The 26,028-nt window shown below is 44.9% G+C and overlaps 1 protein-coding gene across 1 annotated transcript in view; it reads right to left on the bottom strand.

Annotated features, from left to right (window-relative positions):
* Positions 1–356: 356 nt before the first annotated feature.
* UBE3C (ubiquitin protein ligase E3C) overlaps positions 357–26,028 on the bottom strand; it is a 135,582-nt gene continuing 109,910 nt past the window's right edge. Inside the window, exons 19-23 of the mRNA XM_055269810.1 lie at positions 22,928–23,140; positions 17,043–17,231; positions 16,875–16,941; positions 13,826–13,956; positions 357–2,142 (exon numbers count right to left, since the gene is read on the bottom strand). Coding sequence (XP_055125785.1) covers positions 1,972–2,142; positions 13,826–13,956; positions 16,875–16,941; positions 17,043–17,231; positions 22,928–23,140 — 771 coding nt within the window. The 3' untranslated portion in view covers positions 357–1,971. The remainder of the gene's footprint in view (positions 2,143–13,825; positions 13,957–16,874; positions 16,942–17,042; positions 17,232–22,927; positions 23,141–26,028) is intronic.

Below are 26,028 nucleotides of genomic sequence, written 5' to 3'. Positions count from 1 at the left end.
GTACAAAATTACCAGAAAGCAGAAAGTAGGACAGAACATAGAAAAGGGCAAACAAAACAAAGAACAAAGAATCTTCCTCCAGAAACTTTTCAAGAACTAATGCCAGACCCGATGGGAGACTCAGGAAGGCAACGCCCGCGGCTGGTCGGATAGGAGCACACCGGCCGCCGGCCTGGGAGCCACGCTCGGCCCACCCCTGTGACAGGCACTCCTCCCGAGGACCTCTGATTCTCAGTGATGTAGACCATCTTACTATACTCCATTAGCTGGTGACATGCAAACACCTGTGACAAAACTAGTAACATTCAGAAGCTGTGGCTAATCACAATGATTTGGGGTAGGACTCCAACACAATCTTGGGAAAAAAAACATTTAATGTAAATGTTTAGCCATTAGAACATACAAATAAATAAATAAGCTCAGAATAGCTGAGAAAAAAAACCACAAATAAGTGAATTGTCAATTTCTCTTCAGTCTCAGATATGCTATTTCCAAAATACTGATAATAAAATATACAAATTAACTAGTAAGATATAGAACATTCAACATAAAACAACCTAAAATAAAAAAGACCAACCCTAATTATTTTATTTCTGTATATCAAGACTACAAATAGCATTTAAACGCTTATTATTCAAATTAAGAAATTATACATTTTGTTTTGATAACGTTCATTGTCTTAAAAGTGTCATTCAGCTTTCCCACATTTAAAAGTATATTGCTAATTATGGTCAATTAACTATGACAGCCCACAGAGCCTCCAGTGACAGTAAAATACTAGACATAGAAGAGATAAATGAGGATTTAGATCCCCTCCCCCCAGCATCAGCAAAGGGTCACTCTGCTCCCACAGCTGATGCTTTGAAACGCTTTCTGTTTGTAGAGACTAAAATCACCCAGCAACAGGTCGGGTCCTGATAAAGTGCCTACTGCAAGAACTACTGACACTCCTCTTCCCTGGATGTGCACCAGGGACTGTCCCGTCTTCGAGTCAGAGCAGCACCAGGAAGCAGAGGGTGCCAAGCATGGCGAGTCACCCCCAAATATCCAGGAAGACAAGTGGGCGCAGCCCAGGGGCAAGGAGGGCAAGCGGATGATGGGAGACCGGCACGGCTAGCATCGGGACAAAGATGCAGCTGCCACTTTGGTTCAAACGACTTTAATGACACCACAGTGTCTGTCCTCCCCCAAGTAACTGGGTATAGTGGGTGACAGATGTTGCAGTAGCTTGGCAGACCCTCCCCCTCCACCTCCCCTGAAAGCTCTCCAGGCACAAAGTGGAGATAGAAATAGGACAATGAATGAAGTCCCCACCTCACATCCACAGACAGTATCTCCAAACCATCATGAGGCAGGCCATGGTATACTGAAAACAAGCATGCTAGTCCCATTTGGGGAAATGGCTTAAAAAGCACAAATAAAATATTACCATCGTCATCTCTTTTCCAAACCTAACCACTTTGGGAGAGGCAGCAGAAAAAAAAAATGCCTTCAGTTTTAATAATGAGGCTTGTAAACAATCCAACCACATAAGCAGCAGCGGCCCCGTGGCGTCTCAGCCCTCAGACCCCATATCTCTGTCGCCTGCGCAGCCCTGTCCGAACCCTGGAGCGGCGCTGCCTGCTCAGGAGGCCTCTGACCTCATCAGCAAAGCCCAAGCTTCATCTTTGGTTAATTTCACTGAGATGCCACTAGTCTAAAAACTGTGCTCTTCTTGGCAATATTACTAAAGTAGCCACATGGCACATAACGTGTTATTTTAAGTTATTTGAAAAGCAATGTCCATCTACGTAAGTGACCACAACGTAATAAAAATCATTTAAAAAAGGAAGGGAGGGAGGAATGGCAGAATGAAAGAAGGAGCTTAGGAGAGCCTCAGGCGTGCAGTGGGAGTGCCCTCGTGGGTCTGGGGAGGCGCTGCTGACGAAGGAAGCACTGGTTCTCTGCAGGGATCGGACCCCAGCATCAGCTTCAGCTCAGCTCAAAGCCAGCAGCACATTCAATCGCATAGAGAAGTTTACTTCGCAAAAGTGTCTCGTCATAGAACTCGGGGAGCTTCAGCAGGTTCATGCAGGTGCTGGCTGTGGGGAGCCGCTCAAGGTCGGAGCCTCCGTTGTGAATACAAAATGCGGGATACAACTCCTGAAAAACAGCATGTGTGCAAGATGTCACCGTAACAAGCATGGCATTACATGACTTTTAATACGAAGCACACAAAATGTGCCTGCTCCAATCAGTAAAAAGTTACCATTGCAGTCACATTTTCCCGAAACCACATTTGCTTTGTTGTTGTTTGTTTTGAGATGGAGTCTTGCTCTGTCGCCCAGGCTGGAGTGCAAAGGCACCATCTCAGATCACTGCAACCTCTGCCTCCCGGGTTCAAGCGATTCTCCTGCCTCAGCCTCCCGAGTAGCTGGGATTACAGGCGCCTGCCACCACGCCTGGCTAATTTTTGTATTTTTAGTAGATACGGGGTTTCACCACATTGGCCAGGATGGTCTTGAACTCCTGACCTTGTGATCTGCCCACCTCTGCCTCCCAAAGTGCTGGGTTACAGGCGTGAGCCACTGTGCCCGGCCCACATTTGCTTTTTAAAAAATTACATTGATGGCTTAGTTCTAAATTATATAAAAGATTGTACACTGTGCTTCAGGCATAAAAAGGGATAAATAACATTCCAGGTCAGGCGCATAGCTCACACCTGTAGTCCCAGCACTTTGGGAGGCCTAGCTGGGGATGGCTTGAGCTTCGGAGTTCGGGACCAGCCTGGGAAACATAACAAGACCTCATTTCCACTAAAAATAAAAATCAAAACAATTAGCCAGGTGTGGTGGTGTGCCCCTACATTCCCAGCTACTTGGGAGGCTGAGGTGAAAAAGAGTCTTGAGCCCAGGAGGTCGAGGTTAGTGAGGTATGATCACACCACTGCACTCCAGCCTGGGCAACACACAGCGAGACCCTGTCTATAAAAAACTTTTTAAAAGGATCAAGATTCATTCTATCTTTCCTGTACAAGCTATTACTCGGGTTAACCAAATCACTGGTGAGAAAAAACAAAGCTGTTTTTAAATAGAAAATTCCAGCTAATAAATGATACAATTACGTAATTAGAACACGGCTGTTTCAGAAGCACATTAAACAATGGATCTAGGCAGTGATAAGTGACCACTAAAATCAAGAGGAATTCTGACGCAGAGATTGATCCCAGCATTGTGGGGAGATGACTCACGAGAAGTGGATCTCCATGATGATTAAGGGAATGGGAAGCATACGACATTATCTATGTCATGTTATTGGCAAAAAAAGAAAAATTCAAATTTAGAATCTGATGAGACCTCTATCAGTTTTCAAGAGATACAAAGAAGCAACCCAGTTCCCCTATTATGTATTTTTTTGAGACAGAGTCTTGCTCTGTCGCCCAGGCTGGAGTGCAGTGGCACAATCTTGGCTCACGGCAACATCCGCCTCCCGGGTTCACGCCATTCTCTTGCCTCAGCCTCCGGAGTAGCTGGGACTACAGGCACGGGCCACCATGCCTGGCTAATTTTTTGTATTTTTAGTAGAGACGGGGTTTCGTTGTGTTTGCCAGGACTGTCTCAATCTCCTGACCTCGTGATCCACCCGCCTCAGCCTCCGAAAGTGCTGGGATTACAGGCGTGAGCCACCGCGCCCGGCCCCAGTTCCCCCATTAATTAAATTACAAGGCAACACTGAGGAAGGTAGAACATCTATAGACCAAATGCATGATGAAAAGTGGCTTGCTTGTGCCAGAATTTAAATAATTGTTAACAAAAAAAGAAAGATGATCAGGGAAATTTGAATATTGTTTTTCGGATGTGTTCATGACGTTCTGGTGTTTAAAGGTACAGTGTGAAAATTCTCATCCCTGTATCACAGATACCCAGTTCCCATTCCCATAGGCAACCAACGCTTCAGCGTCTTAAGTGCTCCCAGAGATTTAATGCACGCACGAGAAAATGTTCTCCCTCCTCTAGTTTTAAAATTGAGACCGTGAGCACATGAGACACACTATTCCGTGCCTTGCTTTTCTCATTGATGATGTGTCTCGGCCATCTTGCCCTATCAATGGTGAGGCTGCTCCATGGATGCGTGTGGAGACACACTATGCCGTGCCGTGCTTTTCTCATTGACGATGTGTCTCGGTCATCTTGCCCTGTCAATGGTGAGGCTGTATATGGTGCTCCATGGATGCGTGTGGAGACACACTATTCCGTGCCGTGCTTTTCTCATTGATGATGTGTCTCGGCCATCTTGCCCTGTCAATGGTGAGGCTGCTCCATGGATGCGTGTGGAGACACAGTATGCCGTGCCGTGCTTTTCTCATTGATGATGTGTCTCGGCCATCTTGCCCTGTCAATGGTGAGGCTGCTCCATGGATGCGTGTGGCACAATGTGTCGGTGGGCACTTTTCTCAGCTTTTTACAAAAAATGATGCAACGAATACGTACTTAGTTTGCACAATTGTGCAAATGTATCTGTAGGCAAAAATTCTGTTAGGGATTGCTCAACGCAGACTTAATGCATGAAACCTATGGGAATGTCGGTCCTCTGATGGCCACAAAGCACCGGTGACTCCACCTTCCTCGTATACACAAACATCATTAGCTACTTGCCTCAAATCTGAGGTATGTGATTTATGTGTTCTCTTCCAACAGCAAGACAATAAGGCAGATTGCCCTCAGTCTGCTCACTGTCCCAGCCTGTGCAGATTTAAGATTTAGTATCTGGCACGGATTTCAAAGACCTAGCTAGGTCAGCCCTTCACTGCACATGTGTACACGAAACTCTCTGAGATGTGGGCCTGGCAGCAGGAGCAGGGGCTTCACCCACATTCACAACTCCTGGGACTGTACTCTAAGACATAATTAGAGATGTACATGATAATTTATGCACAAGAGGTTCACAGCATCACAATGAAGGAAGAGCTGTAAACAACTAAAAAACAGAAAGTAAACTGGTAAATTCACATGATGGGACACTACAAAGTCCATTAAAAATATTTCAAATAACAACACGAGGAAAAATGATCCTGATGTATAATGTTGAGTAAAAAAGGTAGCCTATAAAATTGAACACAGGACACAGCTAAAATTATATTTTAAAATTATGTGACCAGGAGCAGTGGCTCATGACTGTAATCCCAGCATTTTGGGAGGCCAAAACGGGTGGATCACCTGAGGTCAGGATTTCTGAGACCAGCCTGACCAACATGGCAAAACCCCATCTCTACTAAAAATAAAAAATTAGCTGGCTGTAGTGGTGCATGCCTGTAATAATCCCAGCTACGTGAGAGGCTGAGGCAGGAGGCAGAGGTTGCAGGCTGCAGTGAGCCGAGATCACGCATTGCACTCCAGCCTGGGCAATAAGAGTGAAACTCTGTCTTAAAAATGTATGTGTGTGTGTGTGTGTGTGTGTGTAATAGGCCAAGCATGTTGGCTCACACCTGTAATACTAGGTGTGTGTGTGTGTGTGTGTGTCACAGGCCGAGCATGTTGGCTCACACCTGTAATACTAGGGGTGTGTGTGTAACAGGCCAAGCATGTTGGCTCACACCTGTAATACCAGGGGTGTGTGTGTGTGTGTAACAGGCCGAGCATGTTGGCTCACACCTGTAATACTAGGTGTGTGTGTGTGTCACAGGCTGAACATGTTGGCTCACACCTGTAATACCAGGGGTGTGTGTGTGTGTGTGTAACAGGCCAAGCATGTTGGCTCACACCTGTAATACCAGGGGTGGGTGTGTGTGTGTGTGTAACAGGCCGAGCACGTTGGCTCACACCTGTAATACTAGGGGTGTGTGTGTATGTGTGTGTGTGTGTGTAACAGGCCGAGCATGTTGGCTCACACCTGTAATACCAGGGGTGTGTGTGTGTGTGTGTGTAACAGGCCGAGCATGTTGGCTCACACCTGTAATACCAGGGGTGTGTGTGTGTGTGTCACAGGCCGAACATGTTGGCTCACACCTGTAATACCAGGTGTGTGTGTGTGTGTGTGTGTGTAACAGGCTGAGCATGTTGGCTCACACCTGTAATACCAGGGGTGTGTGTGTGTGTGTGTGTAACAGGCTGAGCATGTTGGCTCACACCTGTAATACCAGGTGTGTGTGTGTGTGTGTAACAGGCTGAGCATGTTGGCTCACACCTGTAATACCAGGGGTGTGTGTGTGTGTGTAACAGGCCGAGCATGTTGGCTCACACCTGTAATACTAGGGGTGTGTGTGTAACAGGCCAAGCATGTTGGCTCACACCTGTAATACTAGGGGTGTGTGTGTAACAGGCCAAGCATGTTGGCTCACACCTGTAATACCAGAGGTGTGTGTGTGTGTGTGTGTGTAACAGGCCAAGCATGTTGGCTCACACCTGTAATACCAGTGCTTTGGGAGGCTGACGTGGGAGATCACTCAAGGCCAGGAGTTTGAGGCAGCCTGGGCAACAGAGCAAGACCCTACCCTCTACCAAAAACAGAAAAAACACACTCATGTATGTAGATAAAACATATACTAATAAAAGGAAGGAAACATAAAAAAAAAATGGTTAGAATGGGAGGAAATATAGATTTCTTATACTTGATCACAATTTCCAATTTTCTGTAATGAAAACATTACTTTTACTGAAAGGTAAAAAAAAAAAAAAATCCAATATAAAAAAATGTGCTTTCTGTGACAACAGTGCTCCCACAAGGTGAATTCCTAAAACTTGCTAGTTTTTTTTTTGAGTCGGCGTCTTGCTCTCTCAACAAGGCTGGTGTACAATGGCACAATCTCGGCCCACTGCAACCTCTGCCTCCCAGGTTCAAGCAATTCTCTTGCCTCAACCTCCCAGGTAGCTGGGACTATAGGTGCCCATCATCACACCTAGCTCATTTTTGTATTTTTAGTAGAGATAGGGTTTTGCCATGTTGGCCAGGCTGGTGGAGAACTCCTGATCTCAGGTGATCCGCCCGCCTCAGCCTCCCAAAGTGCGTGAGCCACCACACCCGGCCCCTGTTCGACTTTCTGTAAGTGTGGCAAGCCCACAAAGTGACACGGCACAAAAGGGCGCGGATTCTCTGTATGCCCGGGAAGGTGGCGTTAGGACAGGCGCCCGGGGAAGGTGGCGTTAGGACAGGAAGCAGAGCGGCTACGGTGGGCAGACTAAGCTGATTTTCCGGGAAAAGGCCAGAACTATGAAGAAGCTTGTGCTGAGGCTTGAGTGTGTTGAGCACAGGTGCAGATCTAGGAGAATGCTGGCCACAAAGAGATGCGAGCATTCTGACCTGGGAGGACAGAAGAGGAGGAAGGGCCAAGAGATCCAGTTCTAAGTGTCATCTTTTGTTTTATTATGAAGACAATACAATCTTTAGTTTATGTTCAAAAAAATTAAAAAAATTAAAAAAATAAAAAAGGTAATTACCTCCTAACCATTGTAGTCGAATGTGAATCAGGCTAGAGCAATGTCCCATTCTGCAGGAACCTTTGGAAGCACTGAAGCTGTCACAAAGCACAGCAGGCACCCAACTGGCCACACCCACATTTCAGTTGGATTTTGTTTGAATTATATGTTGAGTTTAGCATATAATTTATGTTAAGGGTAAAACTAGTAAGAGCACAGCCCACAAAATGCTATGAACAGGATGGGCGCAGTGGCTCAGGCCTGTAATCCCAGCACTTTGGGAGGCTGAGGTGGGTGGATCACTGGAGGTCAGGAGTTCGAGACCAGCCTGGCCAACATGGTGAAATCCTGCCTCTACTAAAAATACAAAAAAATTAGCTGGGGGTGGTGGTAGGTGCCTGTAATCCCAGCTACTCGGAAGGCAGCGGCAGGAGAATCACTTGAACCCAGGAGGTGAAGGTTGCAGTGAGCTGAGATGGGCCATTGTACTCCAGCCTGGGCAACAAGAGCGAAACACTATCTCACCAAAAAAAAAAAAAAAAAAAAAAAAAAAGGCTATGAAGAGACTTATATGATTCTTATTACTGATCTTTGTAGGTCTCTTTACTGCTAAATGTAAACTTCATTAAAACATATATATGTGGCATATAATATGTGCTAAAATCCACTGTCTTTTTTTTCTAAGTATAGTTTATTTGCTCCTTTAAATCTCTCATAAAAATATTAGAATGAGAACCAAAGGAGAACCAGAAAGAACATTTATTACACTTATTATTCAGCATTCTGAGTATATGAGGGCAATAATTTTCACAAATGCTTGAATATACTAAAATGGACGCATTGCATTTTTGAAACAGAAAAGGATCTCTGAATGAAGGGGTCAGTGACTGCTGGCAAAGTCACTGGATAAATGAAAAGCTTAAAATATATTTTGCAATTAAATGCCACATTTTAGTGTTTCTTTCATAACGCTAATTGAATTTCCTACTTGGAGACTTAAAAGTAAAAAAAATGAAGTTCTTCACTGAAATCTGAGACAAGGGCACCATTTTGTGCATAATTAAATACAGTACAACGGGAATTTGCATTAATTCAGAGTGAGGAAAATCATTAATTTATTATGTGGCCTGATGGTAACTTAACAATTTTCTACAGTACTTTAATGATTTTTTGTCTGTAACAATCACATTTATTAAACACATTAAACTTTAATTAGCTTTAGCAGATGTTGTTCTTCTCCAATAATCTGGCACTAAGGAGTTTCATAACTTTAAAATTATGCCTGCCTGCCTTTGCTATTTATAGTACTTCAACTGAAAGACATTCTCTTCCTTTAAGTCTACATTAATTCTGGCAGCCCTGGCAAATCCAGGCATACTAAGCTAACCGGAAAGCCTAAATATTAAGATGATTTTTCCAAACTGGATGTCTAACATATAACAACTTCAAAAACACTTATCATGGAAAAATCAATTAAATTTCACATATGTTAGAACATTGAGAAAAATAAAAAAATAGGAAGACTGTCTCATGGATGCTCAAAGTGTCTGCCACGGTATAACTCAATTACGATTATGCGGGGTCTTGACTGGGTTGGGGGATTTTCCCTTTTAGTCTATTTGGGATTTTTTTTTTTTTTTTTTTTTTTTTAGACACAGTTTTGCTCTTGTTGCCCAGGCTGGAGTGCAATGGTGCAATCTTGGTTCACTGCAACCTCTGCCTCCCGAGTTCAAGCCATTCTCCTACCTCAGCGTCCCTAGTAGCTGGGACTACAGGCGTGCACCACCATGCCTGGCTAATTTTTTTTTTGTATTTAGTAGAGGTGGGGTTTCACCATGTTGGTCAGGTTCGTCTTGAACTCCTGGCCTCAGGTGATCCACCTGCCTTGGCCTCCCAAAGTGCTGGGATTACAGGCATGAGCCACCACACCTGGCCAGTCTACTTGGGATTTTAAAAGCTAATGCAAATCCCTCTACTTCTGTTCCCCTAAACCTACGACGCTCATGCAGTGCAAGTGGCCATGCACGAACCCAGAGGCATCACGGAGGTGGAGAAGGCTCTTGCACCCCTAGGCACACGTTATTGCTGGCTCTTTAGTTGGCCGTCAGAATGTCTAGAACCTATGTCTGGCAGGACTTCTAATTTTTATTGCTACTCACATGATTAGCATTATCTAATTAGCCAGGAGCTGAGAAAAATCTCTGCATCTTCCAGTGTTTTGATGGGAGCAGGTCCTCCAAACTTCCTTTTATGAAACTAGATGAGATGCATCATTTTCTTAGCTTTGGAACAAACTAGTTTTGAAACAAAGATACTAGAAGCCTTGTCTATCATAATAAATGTTAATGATAAAATTACCAAATGGTATTAAAATCTTTACTGATAAAAAGTCATCTGCACGCCTCACCTGCAGTCCTCCTGCTCTTTCGTCCCCAGCACAACAAGCCCTCCAGACTCCACCACCACACAGGCAGTGCCCAGTTTTCACTGCGCTCGAGAGATTTTCCTATCTGGTCACATGGGTCATGCTTCAAACTCTGAAGGAGACCCATCTATTTCTTTACACACGAACCTGGACGTGCCACTAAACCCTTCTGGGTCACTCCGTTTAGGTGTGTTGCTTGTAGATGGCAGCGTTCTCCAGGCCGTCTCAACGTCTTTTTCTTTTAATACGTGAGTTTCTCCGCACTCACTGTTGTAACATTCAGGCTTCTCTCATTTTATGTTTTCTATTTTACGATTCTGTTTTTTTTTTTTTTGAGACGGAGTCTCGCTCTGTCGCCCAGGCTGGAGTGCAGTGGCGCAATCTCGGCTCACTGCAAGCTCCGACTCCCGGGTTCACACCATTCTCCTGCCTCAGCCTCTCCGAGTAGCTGGGACTCCAGGCGCCCGCCACCACGCCCGGCTAATTTTTTTGTATTTTTAGTAGAGACGGAGTTTCACCGTGGTCTTGATCTCCTGACCTCATGATCCGCCCGCCTCGGCCTCCCAAAGTGCTGGGATTACAAGCGTGAGCCACTGCGCCCGGCTTATTTTACGATTCTGAATGTTACTTCCCACCCACCCCCTATATCTGGTAAATAGAGTTGGTTCTGTTTGTCTTGTTTTGCATGGTTATTTTTTCTCTCCACCAATTTGGAAGAATATCATTTCTACTAATATCATTGAGTAATGGTATTCACTAACACGTTTAAGTTTATATGTCTTTATTATTCATTACTTCCAGAACATAATGGCGTCGATGATTGACCTCCTACTTGAAACAAACTCACTGCACTTAGGCCTCACTTCTTCCCACCTCTCTACTGGGTCCCAACTCCAGTTCTCAGGGCACTTACTGAGATGCTGTGTTAGTTTATAGTCAATTTTTAAGAACAGCTTAATTGAGGTGTACTTGGCTTACTGTAAGATTATCCCTTTAAATGTACAATCCAATGATTTTAGCAAATTTACCAAGTTTCGGGGCGACCCCCACAATCCGGTTTTGGGTCGCTCCACTTCCCCGAAGCTCCTGCTGCCACCTCCAGCCCTGTGCAGGCCCTGACCCGCTCTGTGTCTGTAAATGTGCCTTTCAAAGGACAGTTTATCCGAGTGGAATTATGTCTAATAATATGTGTCTTGTGTCTTGCTTCGTTCACATAGCACGGTGTTTTGTTTTTTTTTTTTTGAGGCGGCTCTGTCGCCGAGGCTGGAGTGCAGTGGCGCAATCTCGGCTCACTGCAAGCTCCGCCCCCCGGGTTCACGCCATTCTCCTGCCTCAGCCTCTCCGAGTAGCTGGGACTACAGGCGCCCGCCACCACGCCCGGCTAATTTTTTGTATTTTTTTAGTAGAGACGGGGTTTCACCGTGGTCTCGATCTCCTGACCTCGTGATCCGCCCGCCTCGGCCTCCCAAAGTGCTGGGATAGCACGGTGTTTTCAATGTTCATACACAGTGTAGTAGATATCATTTATCCCTTTTAAATTCTGAATATCTCTTCATCTGTAGTATGTACTAGCAGTTCATGTACTGTGAATTATTTCGTTTTTGGCCATTATGAAGACTTGCTCTGAACATTCATAAACACACTGTGTGAAAATATGCTGCCATCTGTACACTCGCAAGAGTGGGGCTGCGACACCACATTGACGAACATTCTCAACATAACTTGCCTGCACCCCTTGAAAATGGGGATACAGAAGAAAGGAAACTAAAGAGCACGCCAATTAAATGCACGTGTGGTCCTGGATCAGCTTCTATGAAGGACGTGAAGGGACAACCGGCCTAACCCTGAAGAGCCGGTCACAACGTGACTGCGGTGCTCCGCTCCCACTGAGCGCTGACTCAGGTCTGAGTGGGGCCTGAAAATGTTCATCTTTAACATGTGCTCAAGTGATGCTGCAGCTGCTGGTCCCAGCGCCACACTCTGCAGCCAGTGGATTCGATAAGGTCAGTGCTGTATGTCAGAGTTCAATTTCCTGACTTGTAATAATTTAATTGTGGCCATTTAAAAACTGTCTCTATTCTTAGGAAGTATGCGCTGAGATATTTAGGGAAGATCTCATGCTCTCAAATGACTCAAGAAAGAAACGCATGAAAAGAATGATAAAGTAAACGTAGCAAAATGTTAACAATTGGTCAGTGCGGGTTTAGAAGTTATTCGGTCAATTCTCACAACTTTTCTATACATTTAAAATAGTTTCAAAGTAAAAAGTTAAAGAATAGCTTCACTCAGAAATATAAAAAAATACTTGGGGGGCTGGGCACGATGGCTCATGCCTGTACTCCCAGCACTTTGTGAGGCCAAGGCGGGTGGATCACTTGAGGTCAGGAGTTTGAGACCAGCCTGGCCAACATGGTAAAACCCCGTCTCTACTAAAAATACAAAAATTAGCGGGAAATGGAGGCGTATGCCTGTAATCACAGCTACTCGGGAGGCTGAGGCAGGAGAATTGCTTGAACCTGGGAGGCAGAGGTTGCAGTGAGCGGAGATTGCGCCATTGCCCTCTGCACTCCAGTCTGGGTGAGAGAGTTAAAACTCCGTCTCAAAAACAAACAAACAAAACAACAACAACAAAAGCAAAAAAACCTTAACATTACATTTTTCCCCCTTGAGACAGGATCTCGCTACTACATTGCCCAGGTTGGTCTTAAACTCCTGGGCTCAACTAATCCTCCTACCTCAGCCTCAAGAGTAGCTGGGACTACATGAGTGTGCAGGAACTCTTTCTGATTGAAGGCTATTTGAAGGTGAATGCCAGCTGGGCATGGTGTGGTGACTCACACCTGTCATCCCAGCACCTTGGGAGGCTGAAGTGAGAGGATTGCTTGGGCCCAGGAGTTGGAGGCCAGCCTGGGGAATACAGTGAAACCCCTCTCCACAAAAAATCAAAACATCAGCCAGGCATGGTGTTACACGCCTGTAGTCCCAGCTGCTTGGGAGGCTGAGGTGGGAAGATTGCTTGAGCCTGGGTGGTTGAGGCTGCAGTGAGCCGTGATCGCACCACTGCACTCCAGCCTGGGTGATACAGCGAGTGCCCATCTTATTTAAAAAAAAAAAAAAAAAAGGAAAAAAGAAAGTGAATGCCTATTAAGTTTCATAAACACAAGTCACATACAGTACTTACCTACTTATATATTAGTCTATAATATATATACCACTGTGTGTATTTTTAAATGTTAATATGGCTTTATTTTAATTTACAGTGAATACAGGAATTACGATTAGACGTTCCTGAGGCAATTTTTTTTTTTCGGAGACAGGGTCTCACTCTGTCACTCAGGCTGGAGTGCAGTGCAGTGGCGCGATCTCGGTTCACTGCAACCTCTACCTCCTGGGTTCAAGCAATTCTCGTGCCTCAGCCTCCCAAGTAACTGGGATTACAGGCACACGTCACCATGCCTGGCTCATTTTTCTGTATTTTTAGCAGAGACAGGGTTTCAACATGTTGGCCAGGCTGGTCTCGAACTCCTGACTTCAAATGATCCACCTGCCTGAGGCAATTCTGATTGCTAAAAATAAGCCAAATTACGTAAGATCAACATTAATTTCCAGAAGTGGTAAAATAAGGCTCAGTAGCATATACACTCCATCAACATCTCTACGTTGTACCTGCTTCAGTTCAGTAGCAAAAAGCCCAAGACGTGTTACGGACTTATGAGACTGATTATTAATATTGCAAACAGTCCCTCCAAATGCAGGGTTTGTTCACAGGCAATCATAACCACAATGTACAACTATCACATGAATAGGTTATTGTGAACAAACAAAAAAAGCAACCCCAAATAAAACGAGCACCGAAATATATACATCATAACCAGAACTTAATTAAAAATCTAGCTGAAGATAAAAACAAAAGTGTATGTAAAAGAACTTCATTTAACCCTACTGAATGTTCTGCTGCCTTTCTTATTATGATGTGGTCTTTAAAACAAATGCCATGAAAGTTGTGTACCTTAAACCCCAAGAGAGGGGGTCGAGAGCAGCTTGTTACAAACTTCAGCAGTTTGCGCTTCTCTTCATCAGTGAAGCCTTCCACAACTCTCCAGAAGACCTTAATAACAGGATGGTCTGCAGAATAGCCTCCTGCGGCAAGATGAACACATGCTTCATGAAGCGCAAAGCATACCCACCCTTCAGGACCCACAGGGATTGGTCCAGACCCCCACGGATCCTCAAGTCCCTTCCATAAAACGGTGTGGCATCTGTGTATCACCTGTGTACGCCATGTGTACTTCCATGATCTCCAGAGCACTTGTACAATCTAATCTAATGCAGAGGCTATGTAAATGGCTGTGACACTATATTGTTTAGCACACATTCAGTGCAGACACAACCACTGCTTTTTCCTCAAATATTTAAAATCTGCAATTGGTTGAAGCCATGGATGTGGACAGAACTCACAGATATGAAGGACCGATTGTAAATGCAAAAGTGGAATTCTCTGCCTCCTCCTGCCCCTGCCCCATCCACCGCCAATTATGTGGAGGCGATGGGCAAAGTACAAGAAGGGGAGAGCAACTTAAGGAGGGTCAAAGCAGGGCCAGGCACAGTGGCTCACATCTGTAATCCCAGCACTTTGGGAGGCCCGGGCTGGCGGATCACTTGAGGTTGGGAGTTCGAGAGCAGCCTGGCCAACATGGTGAAACCTTGTCTCTACCGAAAGTACAAAAATTAGCCGGATGTCGTGGCACGCACCTGTAATCTCAGCTTCTTGGGAGGCTGAGGTGGGAGAATCGCTTGAACCCAGAAGGCGGAAGCTGCAGTGAGCTGAGATTCCATCACTGAACTCCAGCCTGGGTGACAGGGCGAGATTCGCTCTCAAAAAAAAAAAAAAAAAATAGGCCGGGCGCAGTGGCTCACGCCTGTAATCCCAGCACTTTGGGAGGCTGAGGCGGGCAGATCACAAGGTCAGGAGATCGAGACCACCTTGGCTAACACAGTGAAACCCTATCTCTACTAAAAATACAAAAAAATTAGCTGGGCGCGGTGGCGGGCACCTGTAGTCCCAGCTATTTGGGAGGCTGAGGCAGGAAAATGGCGTGAACCTGGGAGGCGGAGCTTGCAGCGAGCCGACATTGCGCCACTGCACTCCAGCATGGGCGACAGGGCCAGACTCCCTCTCAAAAAAAAAAAAATAATAATAATAATAAATAAATAAATAAAAAGCTAGACTAAGGATCACCCTGTAACTATAAAGATGAATGTGGGCACCAAAAGCTACTGCAAAAGAGCCTTATTTTGAAGAACTGTGCTAGCAGTTCAAAGCCACTGCTGAGCAGACTGTAGAGAAGGGGTTTGCATGTGGCCACAGATCTAAAACGACAGACAATGGGTGTCTAGTACTAATACAGCTGGGTGTTTTCCCAGCATGATTTGGTGTCTAAATTAATTTTATCATTTTTCCTTCTAACTTATTATCATTCCGATATTAATACCATGGCTAACAACCAATCTCACTATATGATGAGACCACTATTCTAAAATGTAATATCTACCACTTACAGCTTTTAATCTAGTAAAGTGCTCCCTAAACCTAAAATAATTGCTATATATTGTTCCCTCATTGTTAATATACTACCGAAATAACACCAATAAAATATCTTAAGTGCATTAATTGGCACCAAAATGAATATAATATTTTAAACCTATTTACTGGCATAGCTGAGATTATTAAAGGTGCAGGCCCTCAGTGCAGATGGGTAAAGAAAACAACCGAAGACAATCTCTTGGCAAAGGAAAGGTCAGATTGATTTCATTTCCTTAAACTTATGACCTGATCATGGGGACAACGTGACCTTGGGCATTATTTGCTTTTACATAAAGATTAGACTTCAAATGTAGGGCAATACAAACTAACTACAGATAAGAGATACATACGCATGGATACACACAGTTATATGTGAAAATGATCTTTTGTAAATTTAGAGTTTTGCAACCATCAGCACAATCCAGTTTTAGAACATTTCCATTGCCTCAAAAAGCTCTCACTTGCACGCAGTAGACAACTAGTGGGTATGTGGGGTTATCTCATTTGGATTTAAGTGGCATTTTTCTATAATGACTAATGGTGTTGAACATCGCATCGTGTGCTTATTTGCTTAATGGCCATTTATCTATCTTCTTATGTTAAACATCTGTTTAATTTTTCCTGCGCATGTACTATGTACATATTTATTTATTTAGAGACAGGGTTTCACTCCTGCCACCCAGGCTGGAGTGCAGTGGCATCATCTCGGCTCACCGAGATCTCAAGACCTCTGTCTGTCTCCCAGCTCCAGTGATTCTCCTGCCTCAGCACCCCAAGTAGCTGTGACTACAAGTGTATGCGCCACCACGCTGGGACTGCAGGTGTGCGCCACCACGCTGGGACTGCAGGTGTGCACCAACACGCTGGGACTGCAGTTGTACGCCACCACGCCCAGGTAATTTTTAGTAGAGATGGGATTTCGCCACATTGCCCAGGCTGGTTTCAAACTCCTGAGTTCAAGTGATCCACCTGCCCTGGCCTCCCAAAGGCTGGGATTACAGGCGTGAGCTACTGCACTCAGCCATCTGGTTTTTGAACCATATAAATTACCCCTACAAAAGATTACAATAAAAATTACTTTGAGGCCAAGGCATGGTAGCTCACGCCTGTAATCCCAGCACTTTGGGACGCTGAGGCAGCTGGATCACTTGAGCTCAGGAGTTTGAAACCAGCCTGGCCAACATGGCGAAACCCTGTCTCTACTCAAAATACAAAAATTTGTTGGGCCTGGTGGCAGGTGCCTGTAATCCCAGCTATTCGGGAGGCTGAGGCAGGAGAATTGCTTGAACCCAGGAGGCAAAGGTTTCAGTGAGCTGGGATCGCGCCACTGCACTCCAGCCTGGGCAACAAGAGTGAAACTCTCTGAAAGTAAATAAATTAATAAATTAATTAAAATAAAATAAAATACAAATTACTTTGGAAATATGACCCCCTGCAACATTTTCAGAAACAATAACTAGTAGTGATAACATACCTGAATAGTTTGTAAAGGATTTTAGGTCCTCTAGGCTTATGGGAACTTGTGCACCAGAAATTAATACCTAAGGAAAAAAGTTCAAATGATAACATTTGAGGTAAATTTTAAGAAAGCCTTTTCATTTCCTGTGACAAGCGTGTCCCAGAAAGTCAGCAGATAGGGTACCTGAATTTCTTGCTGATCAAACATCCGGAGCCACTCGAGGCTGACAACATTGGCAAGGCCCTGTCGGAAAGCCAGGCAGTGCTGGCGGATCTGCCTGTTTAGCCTGTAGTCCGCCACCAAGTGGATGTATGCAATCCGGTTGGCGCTGGTGACAGGGATGTCTTTCCCACCGAATTTTAGTTCAACTACCTGGAAATACAAAACGTAAGGATCTCAAAATCCTCAAAGTATGATAATAGGTTAAAAAAAAAAAGCAAGAAACAAATGTTTTAAGGAAATAGGACTTGATGCTTTGTGAACAAGAATCTAAATACGAAACCGTACCCGAGTATGCACACCATTGTGCACAGATGCAAAGACGCACCTCCAAGAAGAGTCTCCGAAGCCCAGCACCTTATTCTGTCTTTAAGATCACTAACCATCCATGTTTCCTCCAAAGCACTAGGGAATTGTGCAGCAATGTCGCCATGGCAATTTTATTTAAACAAAAATGAGAAATCACAGAGGGCAAAGATATGAAGCAAACAATCACCGTTAAGTCAGAAGGGAAAAAGCGACTCATTCTGGAGGAAACGCAAAGGCTGTAGTAAAGTGATTTCTCATTTTCATCCATATAAGCAGCACACACTTACCTGTGTGCTTCCACAACGCCATTACTATAAAGCACTTCAATTACGATGCAAAGGGTGGTGGTAACGATCAGTCATAATAGATCGGCCAATTTCTTATGTATATAAACAGAGTAAGTAAGAACACTTTTTATTAGTACATGGCTACACTCACAGAAGTTGCAGGTATAACGTGGGGCTCCCATCAACACCACAAGAGAGCTCATGAGAAAAGCAACATAGCGGAAACACAGACCTGGATCTTACTGTCCCTCATTTGTATGACAGACAAGTCACTTTACACCTGGAAACTTTTGGCCATTAATAAAATGGTGATATTTGTTTGTCTGACTTGGAATTGCTGTGATTATACGATTGTATGTGATTATATGAATTCATAAATACAAAACAGTACATGAGAAAAATACAATATAAACATGTAATCATAATTTATAAAGAGTGTTTTTTAAATAAAAAATTTTTTAAAAAGTATTTATTAAGAAAACCAAAAAACAGGCCGGGTATAGTGGCTCACGCCTCTAATCCCAGCACTGTGGGAGGCCAAGGCAGGAGGATCCCTTAAGCCCAGGAGTTTGAGATAAAGCAAGACCCCCACCTGTATTTCTAAAACAAAACAAAAAAACAACAAAAACACCCTAACTGCATTCCTGGGGTTAGATGAGGGCAACCTATACTGTGGACAAAGAAAATATAAAATAAGCCCAAAATAAATGAACAAAGACATTTCAACTTCCCTACCTTTCCATTCTTTTCTTTTCACAGCCTTCAGTTTTCCTGGTAGCTTTAATATTCCCAGAGTAACAGACAAGACTGCTGCCTCTGGGCAATGGCACTGATGTCCCAGTCCCTTACCATTTACAGAAAGACTGTTTCACAAATCTGCTAGAGAGCCTGACTTAAGTCATCCTACAGCTGATGGTTACAGGAGAGTCGTCTGCTGGTTCTCATTTTATATAGAATGTTCAAATTGAACTTGAACGTTCAACTTACCAGATCTGCTTCTTTTAACGTTTCACATTTTAAATGATGATTCAATTATTCTCACTAATTCACTTCCTAAGGTTTGGAACCATCAAGCTAAGAATGGGCTTTCAACTCCATTGTCTTCATTCTGATTAAAGATTGTGTTCATTACCTTAATTCCTTTGCTTCTACGCAGCTGACAGTCCATCTGTTAACCAAGCCTCAGGAGGCTAGCTATTATATTTCAATATATAAAATACCACCCCTTCCTTTAAATGGATTAGAGGCAGGTAATAAATGATGATGTACTTGTATGATTTGGAAGACGAAGGACCAGTGAAGTTATCAGTTAAAGGAACTTCCAAGGCTCCCAATTACCTTGCCTGATCAGAAAAAACTGACATTTCTATAACTTTTTTTTTTCTTTTTGACACAAGGTCTCACTCTGTCACCCAGCCTGGAGTGCAGTGGAGCAATCTTGGCTCAGTGCAACCTCCGCCATCTGGGTTCAAGCGATTCTTGTGCCTCAGCCTCCCGAGTAGCTGTGATTACAGGTGCACATTACCATGCCCGGCTCATTTTTTTGTATTTTTAGTAGAGACAGGGTTTCACCATGTTGGCCAGGCTGGTCTGAACTCCTGACCTCAAATGATCTGCCTGCCTTGGCCTCCCAAAGTGCTGGGATTACAGCCGTGAGCGACTGCGCCCAGCCCCTCTAATAACTTTTAAATGGTTACACTACTTTAAATTTAAAATTCTCTCTCAGGCTAAGCCTAAACAACTATGTGTACTTAAAAATCATGTCACATAAGTGCTAAATTTCAAATTTGAGGGACATATTTAAAATTTCCTCTAAATACAAATATATTTAACTGGAGCAGCTCTCAGGACAGCAAGATACCAAGAGCTGTCCTCTCTGCTCCAGAAGGTCTATTTTCACTTGGAATCCATAAAGCCCCACAAGACACCACCGTACATGACCTACTTCCATCAGCTCATTTCATCCTCCGGCACTCACACCCCCGTCCGAGATGGGGAAGGGGTCTTGTGACTTCCTTAAGCCTCACAGAAAAGCGGCCAAACCAGGACCTGAACCAAGGTGTCGTGACTCAAGTCCAATCTTTTCTACCTAACAGATGATTATTTGTGGGTCCTTCTTAAACCCTTAACATTTTCTGCTAGAAAGCGTTCTATGTAAATTAGTCGTCTAAAATTTCATGGTCACTATTAAACAGATTAACAGCCAAATTGATTACACTGAAGAAAACAAATTTGAGAGCAGCACCACATTTTAAAAGGGAGATTAACATAACCTGCTGACACAATAAAGTATCTGCATATTACAAGTCTTTAAATCATACTCTATAAACTTAAAAACTTGTATGGAGGACTACCTATTTATTTCTACAGAAATCCTTAAGATCTCCCTCTAAGTTAGGTGCTTCACTAGTGAATTTCTTAATTTTTCTCATTAGGCTCTTTAGTATAATTATTCTCATACATTATCTATAATTTTTTAACTCAGTGGGAATTTCTATGAAGAATTGGAACATCTTAACTTCACACTTTTGCTTTTAACAGAGTCCAGTATTATCGGCAGTGCTTTAATGGAATTCTTGCATATGCGACGTTTCACTATTAACATTTATTTCAGAAGGAAAAATGGGAAATACTCGCATTAGCGAAGGCCTCAGGCAGGTCACTACAACACTCACCGTCCGAAGGCTTTTATGCCATTTAGAAATCAGGCCACTAGGTGGTGCAAGGCCACAGCAGCAAGCAACGTCACTGGATGTCGAGCACTTCCTAATGACAGTAACAGCGCCCCCGCCCAAATCATCTAAATTTTGCATTGGTGAAAATTCAGCTCTATGGTATGGAAAAATATGCAGAAACAAAAGCAACTAAATAAGTTGTAACCAAATAAAATATGGCTCTTGGACAGGCACAGTGGCTTGCATCTGTAATCCCAGCACTTTGGGAGGCTGAGGCAGGAGGATCACTTGAGCCTAGGAGTTTGAGACCAACCTGGGCAACATAGGGAGACACCCATATCTACAAAAAATACAAAAATTAGCCAGGAATGGTGGCTCATGCCTGTAATCCCAGCACTTTGGGAGGCTGAGGCAGGAGGATCGCTTGAGCTCAGGAATTTGAGATCAAGCTGGGTAACACAGGGCAACATTGTCTCTACAAAAAACACAAAAATTAGCCAGGTTTGGTGGTGCACACCTGTAATCCCAGCTACTCAGGAGGCTGCGGGTGCAGTGAGCTGAGATTGCATCACTACACTCCTCCAGCCTGGGTGACAGAGTGAGACCCTGTCTCAAAACAATAAAACAACAACAAAAAAACCCCATACGCTAAAGTAGACAGAACAGTGTATGAGCTCCCAACCCCACACAGCCAGTTCATCAGGCATCACACCTCCCGGCCAGTCTCTGGCACTGATAGCCCCACTTCCTGCCCCTGTTCTCACCACAAAGGGTCAGTATCCCTTATCTGAGTGAAATACTTGGGCCAGAAGTGTTTGGATTTCGATTTTTTTCCCCTCAAATTTTGGAATATTTGCATTATACTTATCAGTAAGAGTCCTTAATCCAAAAACCTGAAACGGTCCAATCAGCATTTCCTTTGAGCTTCATGTTGGCACTCAGAAAGTTTTGGATTTTGGAACATTTTGGATTTTCAGATTACGGATGTTCAGAGTGTATTTGAAACAAATCCCAGGTGTTACTAACTCATGAATAATTATTTTAGTATGCTGTACGTGGATGTTTATAACAGTAATATTCTTAATAGCCCAAACATAGGAACAACCCAAATGTCCATCAACCAGTAAAGACCTTGTGGTATATCCATATAATGGAATATTATTTGGCCAGAAAAGGAATGAAGTCCTGGTCCATGCAACTACAAGTGAAGGAAGACCACGTAAAAGGCTCTGTCGGGCCGGCTGTGGTGGCTCACGCCTGTAATCCCAGCACTTTGGGAGGCCGAGGCGGGCGGATCACCTGAGGTCAGGAGTTCGAGACCAGCCTGACCAACAACGGAGAAATCCCATCTCTACTAAAAATACAAAATTAGCTGGGCGTGGTGGCGCATTGTAATCCCAGCTACTCGGGAGGCTGCAGCAGGAGAATCACTTGAACCCAGGAGGTGGAGGTTGTGGTGAGACGAGATCACGCCACTGCACTCCAGCCTGGGCAACAAGAGTGAAACTCCATCTCAAAAAAAAAAAAAAGACTCCATCGATGTGAAGTGTCCACAGCAGCCCCATGCAGAGACAGAGTGGACTGGTGGCTGCCTGCATGGGGTGGGGGAGCCTGCTAATGGGTGCACGGTTGCTCTGTAGAGCAAGGAAAATGTGTTAACATTGGCTGGGGTGACGATGGCTGCACACCTCTATGAATATACTAAAAACCACTGAATCATGTACTAAAAAGGGCAGATTTTATGGTATGTGAGTTACATGTTGATAAAGCTGTTATTAAGAAAATCAGTTTAGGCCGGGCACGGTGGCTCACGCTTGTAATCCCAGCACTTTGGGAGGCCGAGGCAGGTGGATCACGAGGTCAGGAGATCGAGACCACGGTGAAACTCCGTCTCTACTAAAAAAAAATACAAAAAATTAGCCGGGCGTGGTGGCGGGCGCCTGTAGTCCCAGCTACTCGGAGAGGCTGAGGCAGGAGAATGGCGTGAACCTGGGAGGTGGAGCTTGCAGTGAGCCGAGATTGCACCACTGCACTCCAGCCTGGGCGACAGAGCGAGACTCCGTCTCAAATAAATAAAAAAAAAAAAAAGAAAATCAGTTTGAATCTCTAATACAGACCTTTCTTCTTTATTTCTTAAAAAGGATGTAAGTAACAACAGTAACCAGATGGGTAATGAACACACCCCCTAGACAGTGCTGGAGCAGCTGAGGTGGCTCTGAGTGGACAAGGAGTGAGGACTAAGCAAGGGGTCCTGCCGGGAAGCTGCTGAACGGCCACCCCCAGCACTGGGAAGAGCCAGACAAGCAGCAATCCTGGGCCACAGCCTCAAGAGTGGAGCTCCGCAGGAGGGACTGCCGGGCAGGAACGGGCCTCATGCATGGGAGCAGGAACTGCACTCAGCTCAGAGGCCAAGGCTAAGGTGCTTCGGAGCTACATGCTTCGACGTCTAACTCGCAGCCACAGTCATTCTAACTAAAACGTGCAGAAGTCAAACACTGTAACACAAATGGACTTCCAGACAAAAGGAGATGCTGCTACTTGCTATAGAGATGTGTGAATCCTCCTCCTGACCCCTCACCTGCGCCTCTCCCAGGTCATTGTTCACCACAGTGAAGTTCAGCCCAAGCTCCTCCACATCGTCTTCGTAGCTCTTCAGAAAGAGCAAATTCTTATACACCTCAGGGTCTAGGGAGGCGAGGTGGTGAATGTCCACATCGGCACTGGTTCCAAGCAACTTGGAAAGAAAGAAGCCCGCAAAGGGCAGCTCCACCAGCATGTTCTCATAGAGAGCCTTCAAAAGAGAACAGTCAACGTTAGCATCGAACAGACAAGCCTTCTACAAACACAGAGCCATATGCTCAACTTGATATTAAACCCAATCCTAAGAGAGCAGGTATTTTCTCCTCATAGTACCGAAGGTGGAAGCTGATATTCAGTGGGCAAGTACCATGTTCCAGGCTCCCGTGCAGGCATTCAATGCATGCACTCAGCATTCGGAGAACTCTGAAACAGACCACCTGGGGCGAAATCGTGGAATTATGAAGAGCCAGATCCTTCCTGTGAGACAGAAGCCAGCAAATGCTTCTCCTCAAGAGAAGGATGGTGAATCCTTCAGCAACTGCAGGGTTGTTAGTCTCCCGAGGTGGCTACGGCAAATGATCACACACCGCAAGACTGAAAACCACACGAACTCACGGCCTCGCAGCTCCACAGGCCACAGAGCCAAGACCCAGGGGAGGAGTCCTCACTGCGTCTCCAGCTCCTGGTGTCTCAGGGTAACCCTCGGTGGGCTCTGGCTTGTGGCTCCCTCACCCCCTCTCCTGTCTCTTCTCACAGATATCTTCCCTGTGTGCTCTCTGGGTCTGAATCTCTTCTTTCTCTTATCAAGACACTAGCGACTGCATTTCGGGACCCACTCTAATTTACTATGACCTCATCTTAACTTGAGGAGGGTTAAGATGAGATGACCTCACCTAAACTTCACAAAGACCCTATTTCCAAACAAGGCCATGCTAACAGGATGGGGTATTAGGATTTGAGCACAGTTTTCGGGGTCCCAGTTCATAACCGCATATGCCACTCTGCCCTGCAGCACAAAAGCAGCCACGGACAATGTGTCAATGAGTGAGGGTGGCTATGTTCCAAATTTGGGTTTCATTTGATTTTCACATGTCAAGAAATATTGCTTATGCTCTTTTTTTTTTGGAAACAGAGTCTTGCTCTGTTGCGCAGGCTGGAGTGCAATGGTGCGATCTTGGCTCACTGCAACCTCCGCCTCCCAGGTTCAAGGGATTCTCCTGCCTCAGCCTCCCCAGTAGCTGGGATTACAGGCACCCACCACCATGCCCAGCTAATTTTTGTATACTTAGTAGAGACGGGGTTTTGCCATATTGGCCAGGCTTGTCCCAAACTCCCGAGCTCAGGTGATCCGCCCACTTCGGCCTCCCAGAATGCTGGGATTATAGGCGTGGGCCACCCCGCCCGGCCAAAAGTTTTCTAATAAAGACAATAGAGACAACAGTTACCATTCCTTGAGCACTTACTAGGTACTAGGTGCCAGGCACTGTGCTAGGCATGCGGTTAGACATTAGTTATCTTGTTTCCATGTGGTCTATCTGGACAATTTTTTAACTTAAGGTAAAGGAATGGAAGTAAACAAGAAATCTCAATTTCCTCTACAAAAGCCATTTTTGTTAGAATATATCCAGTCAGGCTGGGTGCGGTGGCTCACGCCTGTAATCCCAGCACTTTGGGAGGCTGAGGCGGCTGGATCACCTGAGGTCAGGAGTTCCAGACCAACCGACATGGTGAAACCCCGTCTCTACTAAATAAAAAAAAATTAGCCAGGTGTAGTGGCACATGCCTATAATCCCAGCTACTCGGGAGGCTGGGGCAGGAGAATCGCTTGAACCCAGGAGCTGGAGGTTGCAGTGAGCCGAGATTGTGCCACTGCACTCCAGTCTGGGCAACAAGAGCAAAAACTCCGTCTCAAAAAAAGAGAACATCCAGTCTTCAGAGAGATGTGTATTTACAGTGATCCTATTTTCCCAGGTCAAACAGAGGTAGTCTACCCCCAGGGGGTGTGGAGAACAGGTGGCCTAGTATTAGAGAAAGAAACCCTCTCAACAGAGGCAGTCACGGGCCTTCCTACTGTCTGGAGGTGCAGCACTGGAATTTTTGCCCGAGAATGAGGGAAGGCAGGAAGGACAGAGAGAGCGAAGATGAAGGCTGGACTAACCATCCTTGCAAATGACTATTATGAGCTGTACTGCAGGAGATGCTGTGATAGACCCAGACCCTCTTTATCCTACTGTTTTAAGATTCGAGTGCTATCGTGCTACCCAGGGAATACCAAAATCAAAACAAAACTTCATGGGGTAGTCATTCATCCATGAAACAGTCAACTCAGAAGTCACCCTTCCAACCTAGAGGCCATCACCCAACCATATCATGCACTGTAAATATTAGAGATCTGCGTGAATTAGTAACATGGGAGTAAGTAGTTTCCAGAGAGCTGGGACTGTGCTTCTGCAAGCTTCCAGCAAAGGAGAAACGTTTCAACTGTAAGCCATTGCTCCTGTGGGGAGTGAGTCCTTTGCTTAGTCATAGCTTCCAGCCAGTTACCGTATTTAGTAATAATCTACTTCGTATGGCATAAAATTCGCATCCTTAAATAAGTACTCCAGAACTTACACACTCCAACAGGGCATGCTCAGACACCCCTTGAGATTCACATTTTAAGGACTCATCCACTGATATGACTGGAGGAAATGAGAAAATAGCTGTTGAGGTTTTCCCAAAAGCAAACATCTAGAGTGCCACTGCCTTTTGTTTCAGAAAATGACAGACATTGTGAAGAATGCTGTTTTCTTTTTTTTGAGACGGAGTCTCCCTCTGTTGCCCAGGCTGGAGTGTGCAGTGGCACGATCTCAGCTCACTGCAGCCTCCGCCTCCCGAGTTCAAGCGATTCTCCTGTCTCAGTTTCCTGAGTAGCTGGGACTACAGACGTGCGCCACCACGCCCAGCTAATTTTTGTATTTTTAGTGGAGACGGAGTTTCACCATATTGGCCAGGCTGGTCTCGAACTCCTGACCAAAGAATGCTGTTTTTAAGGAGCTCAGGCACATGTCTGATAACTAGAGCCGGCATAACATCCCCTCCAGGAAGACTGCGGCTGGC

Source organism: Symphalangus syndactylus, chromosome 6, assembly GCF_028878055.3.
Source record: "Symphalangus syndactylus isolate Jambi chromosome 6, NHGRI_mSymSyn1-v2.1_pri, whole genome shotgun sequence".
Taxonomy (NCBI): Eukaryota; Metazoa; Chordata; class Mammalia; order Primates; family Hylobatidae; genus Symphalangus; species Symphalangus syndactylus.
The sequence above is the reverse complement of the archived record's forward strand: the minus strand, read 5'-3'. Positions and strand labels throughout refer to the sequence as shown.